Raw genomic sequence first — 7798 nt, forward strand, 5'->3', positions numbered from 1 at the left:
GGTTGAGGAACATCCGCTTTGCCTTCAATACCATCTTCCTGGTGTTCATCTGGCGCATTTTTATTGCCAGGTCTCAGATGGCACGGAACATCTGGTATTTTGTAGTCAGCCTCTGCTACAAATTCCTGTCTTATTTTAGGGCATCCAGCACCCTCCGACACTGAACCCACAAACCAGCATTCGTTTCTGCAGAAACCCAACCTTCTGGTTAGCAGTGCTGGTTCCTCACTTCACAAGATGTTCTTCAATTTAATCCACAAGGTCTAAAGAAATGGTTGTCGGCTACATTTGAAGGGGCAGCGTTCCTTTTGTATCCTGGAATTCTTTTTTCATCACATGATAAACTTCCACTTTTTTTTTTTATACTCATTCTTTCTTATAGAGTTTTTATTTTGAAAAATATATGCAACAAATCCAATTCTGTGATCAACAATGTGTGCGTCTGTACTGACTTTTTTTGTAATTGCTTGGATATGGTAAAGTAAAATGGGACCCTTTACAGTTTCTTCAAATGTATCCTTAACTGTGCCCAGTGCAATACCTTTTACTTGAGAGGTTTCCATTGCTGCACCAGTAAAGTCAAACCATGGTATTCCATCTCTACTGTTTTTACTATGAAGCCATTAAAAAATGGCTGATTTAATCAGTCAACTTTGGGCAGCACTAATATATGTGTAGAAAGCAAAATGTGTTGTTTTTTAAAGACATCTGTACAGAATCTTAAGATTCACCTTTGAATTATCAGTATACTGTCCACAGCACAAAAATATTTTCTACTGGTTGTTTCATTATATGGCACTGTATAAATAGTAATAATATTTAAAAGGAACACGTGTAAATATTATAACTAATTCGGTATTCCTGCAGTACCAAAAAAAAGGTGTTTTCTTTATATGGAAAGTTAGCTGCTGGAGGATTCTCAGACATCAGGATTTCAGGCTCATAATTAGGAGCATCTGAATATAAACAAACAGCCTAGTATGAGTGAACATTTAAAAAAATTATTATTTTTTTTTTTTTAAATAATGTACATGGTTGCAGTGCACTCTGCCCAGTTCATTCACATTTCCCCTTCAGTATTCTTGGTTGTTTCTTTTCTACAGGCACGGCCCGGTGAGCAAACACATTTAAGAGCTTGAGCAATCAGATTGAGAGTAAGAGGGATATACACAAGCCACCCACAAGCACACTGTAGACACAGTGGCCATGAGAAACATGACACTAGATATTGATTTCTTATCAATCTTTACAACACCGTGATCACCCTATTTATACACCTGTGGCTTAATTCATTATTTATTAAATTCCTGGCACCAGCCACATTCTCATGTGTTTTTGCAGGGAGCATTTTACCTCCCTCCTTGTCACCTAGTATTCGCCCCCCACACACACATACCTGTGCATCGGCAGGGCTTTCACCCTGCCACACTACCACAGGGTGACATATTATAACATGCCGACGACTTTATAGCCAGAATCTACACTCATGCAGTTAAAATCCCTGAGCTCAAACGACTACTGCTGACACTAACCATTTAAATCCCTAACCTGTACTAATATAGCTATATTCAGAAACAACACTTTAATAATGGTACTCATTACCTTAATGCACACCTAGGTGAGCACTATTAAAAGATCTTACTTAATATGGCCAATAGACTGATGCCATCAAAATGCAATGCGACCTTACATCTTCTGACCTCATCCCATGGCCCATTTTAGTTTTAAAATCTCACATGCTCTTAAAATTGAATTTTCTTTTTGGTCTGGAAACAAAAACTGGTCTAATACAGAATTGACCTTGACAAACCTAATATAACAATGATTTGAATCATACAAAATATACAATTGAAAGACGTCTTTCACTATAAAATAAAATGCAGAATACAGCATGAAGTTTTCTATATATCTATAAATATTTGCATTTAAAGTAATTGAGTTTGTATTCTGGTCCAGGAGGATGTTTTGTGAGTACTGTGCTACATTAAAGACCAGCAATGATTGTTTACAGTACTGTGGTATGCTTTATACCATTTGCACCCGCTGGTAAGGTGTGAAATATCAAATGGAAGACAAAGTTTGTACTTGGCCTCATTGTCCATTTGCTGTAGAGAAGAATGTTTTTTGGAGGGGGAAATCAGTGAACCAGTGCCTTGGGATCATACATCTCCTGTAGATCAGAAGGGGTCAGTGCTTCCAACAGTGCATCAAGTTGTGGGAGGTGGAATGTGCCCAGGTTTCAGATCAGGCAGCATTTACAAAACACCAAACCAAGTTCAGTCGAGGATCTAAAGCAATAATATATATATATATATATATATATATATATATATATATATATATATATATATATATATATATATACATACATACACCAGGTGCTACTTATTCAAAGTGTGATGGAATCTAATAATACTCAACTTCACAGATTTGATCCTGGATGCCAAGTAGTATAAATTCTTGTAGCTTAGTCTCTCCCAGGTGTAAGCTGAGACAGGGCTTCCCAAACTTTCTTGACTCTCAAGCCCACCCCATGACGTTAGGCATCCTGACTGGGGATCCCCTCCGAACTACTGCTATATTTACTAAGAGAGGTTGTTCATTTGTATCGGTAGAAGTACTACTGCAATCAATACTGTGTGACTGCAAATGCAATATGACCCTGCCTGTAAAGGTAAGCGTGAGCGGTAGGATTTATTTTATTGAAGAAAATGTATCAATAACTTATACCATAAAAACACAGTGTATTAGCACAAAACCTGTATTTATTTGTATTTTTAATTAACAAAAACTATAATTATAAAGTACATTAATATAATTGCCTATTTTGTTCTCCTTACAATCACTCCAGCTTAGAACCAGTACTCATCAAAAAATAAACAAGTACTGTGTAAATTTCAAGTAGGGCCTTAAAATCTATACCGTACTTTTTGTAATAATATCCGTTTAAATGCATCATGAAAGGCTGATAGACAAAAGGTATTTGTATATAAAATAACTTACCAAAATAGTTCTAATGTGGCAGTCATCCTTTCGTCACTATGTTAACATGTGGGGACCTCTTCCAATTTTGCAAGGCCCAGTCTTGAAACAGAAAGATTTTCAATAATTTCCAATGTGGCAAAGAAGACATTGAGCGTCTGTCAGTTGAATTTAATTTTAAATTCACACCACTTCAGTGTTTGCAAAAGGTGATATCTATCTATCTATCTCTACACATACACATACTGTTTGAAAAGGCTAATGTGCCAACTTCTGGTGCTACACTTTGTGAATTGGTTCATAAGTCGTTGAGTGTTTTACACTTGCAGATATATAAAAAAAATGTATTTAACATAATGTTGGATGTCTTAAAATATTTCTTCCTAAAGCATAATCTTCTTTGAGAAACATCACATCAACAGCATACCGCACTTCAGGGTAAATCTACTCAAGTCACTATTGTCTTTTCATTTTAGTTTCACTTTTTTTTTGTTTGTTTCTAGGTTGAGGAACATCCGCTTTGCCTTCAATACCATCTTCCTGGTGTTCATCTGGCGCATTTTTATTGCCAGGTCTCAGATGGCACGGAACATCTGGTATTTTGTAGTCAGCCTCTGCTACAAATTCCTGTCTTATTTTAGGGCATCCAGCACCCTCCGACACTGAACCCACAAACCAGCATTCGTTTCTGCAGAAACCCAACCTTCTGGTTAGCAGTGCTGGTTCCTCACTTCACAAGATGTTCTTCAATTTAATCCACAAGGTCTAAAGAAATGGTTGTCGGCTACATTTGAAGGGGCAGCGTTCCTTTTGTATCCTGGAATTCTTTTTTCATCACATGATAAACTTCCACTTTTTTTTTTTATACTCATTCTTTCTTATAGAGTTTTTATTTTGAAAAATATATGCAACAAATCCAATTCTGTGATCAACAATGTGTGCGTCTGTACTGACTTTTTTTGTAATTGCTTGGATATGGTAAAGTAAAATGGGACCCTTTACAGTTTCTTCAAATGTATCCTTAACTGTGCCCAGTGCAATACCTTTTACTTGAGAGGTTTCCATTGCTGCACCAGTAAAGTCAAACCATGGTATTCCATCTCTACTGTTTTTACTATGAAGCCATTAAAAAATGGCTGATTTAATCAGTCAACTTTGGGCAGCACTAATATATGTGTAGAAAGCAAAATGTGTTGTTTTTTAAAGACATCTGTACAGAATCTTAAGATTCACCTTTGAATTATCAGTATACTGTCCACAGCACAAAAATATTTTCTACTGGTTGTTTCATTATATGGCACTGTATAAATAGTAATAATATTTAAAAGGAACACGTGTAAATATTATAACTAATTCGGTATTCCTGCAGTACCAAAAAAAAGGTGTTTTCTTTATATGGAAAGTTAGCTGCTGGAGGATTCTCAGACATCAGGATTTCAGGCTCATAATTAGGAGCATCTGAATATAAACAAACAGCCTAGTATGAGTGAACATTTAAAAAAATTATTATTTTTTTTTTTTTAAATAATGTACATGGTTGCAGTGCACTCTGCCCAGTTCATTCACATTTCCCCTTCAGTATTCTTGGTTGTTTCTTTTCTACAGGCACGGCCCGGTGAGCAAACACATTTAAGAGCTTGAGCAATCAGATTGAGAGTAAGAGGGATATACACAAGCCACCCACAAGCACACTGTAGACACAGTGGCCATGAGAAACATGACACTAGATATTGATTTCTTATCAATCTTTACAACACCGTGATCACCCTATTTATACACCTGTGGCTTAATTCATTATTTATTAAATTCCTGGCACCAGCCACATTCTCATGTGTTTTTGCAGGGAGCATTTTACCTCCCTCCTTGTCACCTAGTATTCGCCCCCCACACACACATACCTGTGCATCGGCAGGGCTTTCACCCTGCCACACTACCACAGGGTGACATATTATAACATGCCGACGACTTTATAGCCAGAATCTACACTCATGCAGTTAAAATCCCTGAGCTCAAACGACTACTGCTGACACTAACCATTTAAATCCCTAACCTGTACTAATATAGCTATATTCAGAAACAACACTTTAATAATGGTACTCATTACCTTAATGCACACCTAGGTGAGCACTATTAAAAGATCTTACTTAATATGGCCAATAGACTGATGCCATCAAAATGCAATGCGACCTTACATCTTCTGACCTCATCCCATGGCCCATTTTAGTTTTAAAATCTCACATGCTCTTAAAATTGAATTTTCTTTTTGGTCTGGAAACAAAAACTGGTCTAATACAGAATTGACCTTGACAAACCTAATATAACAATGATTTGAATCATACAAAATATACAATTGAAAGACGTCTTTCACTATAAAATAAAATGCAGAATACAGCATGAAGTTTTCTATATATCTATAAATATTTGCATTTAAAGTAATTGAGTTTGTATTCTGGTCCAGGAGGATGTTTTGTGAGTACTGTGCTACATTAAAGACCAGCAATGATTGTTTACAGTACTGTGGTATGCTTTATACCATTTGCACCCGCTGGTAAGGTGTGAAATATCAAATGGAAGACAAAGTTTGTACTTGGCCTCATTGTCCATTTGCTGTAGAGAAGAATGTTTTTTGGAGGGGGAAATCAGTGAACCAGTGCCTTGGGATCATACATCTCCTGTAGATCAGAAGGGGTCAGTGCTTCCAACAGTGCATCAAGTTGTGGGAGGTGGAATGTGCCCAGGTTTCAGATCAGGCAGCATTTACAAAACACCAAACCAAGTTCAGTCGAGGATCTAAAGCAATAATATATATATATATATATATATATATATATATATATATATATATATATATATATATATATATATATACATACATACACCAGGTGCTACTTATTCAAAGTGTGATGGAATCTAATAATACTCAACTTCACAGATTTGATCCTGGATGCCAAGTAGTATAAATTCTTGTAGCTTAGTCTCTCCCAGGTGTAAGCTGAGACAGGGCTTCCCAAACTTTCTTGACTCTCAAGCCCACCCCATGACGTTAGGCATCCTGACTGGGGATCCCCTCCGAACTACTGCTATATTTACTAAGAGAGGTTGTTCATTTGTATCGGTAGAAGTACTACTGCAATCAATACTGTGTGACTGCAAATGCAATATGACCCTGCCTGTAAAGGTAAGCGTGAGCGGTAGGATTTATTTTATTGAAGAAAATGTATCAATAACTTATACCATAAAAACACAGTGTATTAGCACAAAACCTGTATTTATTTGTATTTTTAATTAACAAAAACTATAATTATAAAGTACATTAATATAATTGCCTATTTTGTTCTCCTTACAATCACTCCAGCTTAGAACCAGTACTCATCAAAAAATAAACAAGTACTGTGTAAATTTCAAGTAGGGCCTTAAAATCTATACCGTACTTTTTGTAATAATATCCGTTTAAATGCATCATGAAAGGCTGATAGACAAAAGGTATTTGTATATAAAATAACTTACCAAAATAGTTCTAATGTGGCAGTCATCCTTTCGTCACTATGTTAACATGTGGGGACCTCTTCCAATTTTGCAAGGCCCAGTCTTGAAACAGAAAGATTTTCAATAATTTCCAATGTGGCAAAGAAGACATTGAGCGTCTGTCAGTTGAATTTAATTTTAAATTCACACCACTTCAGTGTTTGCAAAAGGTGATATCTATCTATCTATCTCTACACATACACATACTGTTTGAAAAGGCTAATGTGCCAACTTCTGGTGCTACACTTTGTGAATTGGTTCATAAGTCGTTGAGTGTTTTACACTTGCAGATATATAAAAAAAATGTATTTAACATAATGTTGGATGTCTTAAAATATTTCTTCCTAAAGCATAATCTTCTTTGAGAAAACAATAAATAACACACAGAAATAAACTATGTTACTATTGACTGCAGACTTTGGCAGTAACACAGCACAATGATTTTTATCAGTACAAAATAAAGGAATTGCCATGTATACATGTATGTATTTGGGGTTTATTTAAATGAATGTATAGTCAAACCCATTAAACATCATTTCCAGGCTTGCTCTCTGTAACACTCTCTAAAAGGGATACTTTTTAGTATTGCTTGGTATGGGTAGACTATCTTCACATGTGGGTCAAATAATTTTGCAGGCGTGATGTTTGTAGAGGAAAAGCAAAAACAGGAAAAAAATACAGCTTTCAAGATACCTCTTTGCGCCTGTGTACTGAAAGAATAGCAAAGTTCATAGGCAAGAAGAGACACATTACATCTTTTCACTATTATCAATGACATGAGCTTTAATCTTAACTGTCTCAACAGCTATAAGTTATGATTAATGTTCCAAAATGTTAGTTTCTAGGACCTTGTCAGCATTGGTGGTTTGCTGTAGATCACTCCAGTTTCATTTGGACCCAGACAGACCTACAGGACAAAATGTTTTCTTTTTTATATATCTTACATAAATAATCACTCAGTACACAGTTGAAAACATAAGTACACTATTTAAAAAATGTTATAAATTGTATCATTTTCCATACAGTTACTGTGTATGATAATTTCCAAGACTGCCACTTACTTTATATACCATGTGGATATTTGGTGAACAACGTAAAACTGGATTTTTTTTTTTGGAGCAACCAGTGACTAGCTCACTTTTTAGAACATAAAGCACTCTGACTAGTTTTACTGTTACCAATTTACCAACTTAATCATTGACTGCTTCTTCAGGGAAGGTAGTCCACGATTAATGCATGTATTAGTTAGAAAATTTAAAGACAATTAAAAAAAGTTTAAATCCATCCTCAA

The 7798-nt window shown here is 35.7% G+C and overlaps 1 protein-coding gene across 1 annotated transcript in view; it reads left to right on the top strand.

The window, feature by feature from the left end:
* Positions 1-2320, top strand: part of si:dkey-97m3.1 (fatty acyl-CoA reductase 1) — a 62917-nt gene extending 60597 nt beyond the window's left edge. Inside the window, exon 12 of the mRNA XM_034033676.3 lies at positions 2-2320. Within this exon, the coding sequence (XP_033889567.1) occupies positions 2-164 (163 nt within the window). The 3' untranslated portion in view covers positions 165-2320. The remainder of the gene's footprint in view (position 1) is intronic.
* The last annotated feature ends 5478 nt before the right edge of the window (positions 2321-7798 follow it).

Source organism: Acipenser ruthenus, chromosome 14 (genome assembly GCF_902713425.1).
Source record: "Acipenser ruthenus chromosome 14, fAciRut3.2 maternal haplotype, whole genome shotgun sequence".
Taxonomy (NCBI): Eukaryota; Metazoa; Chordata; class Actinopteri; order Acipenseriformes; family Acipenseridae; genus Acipenser; species Acipenser ruthenus.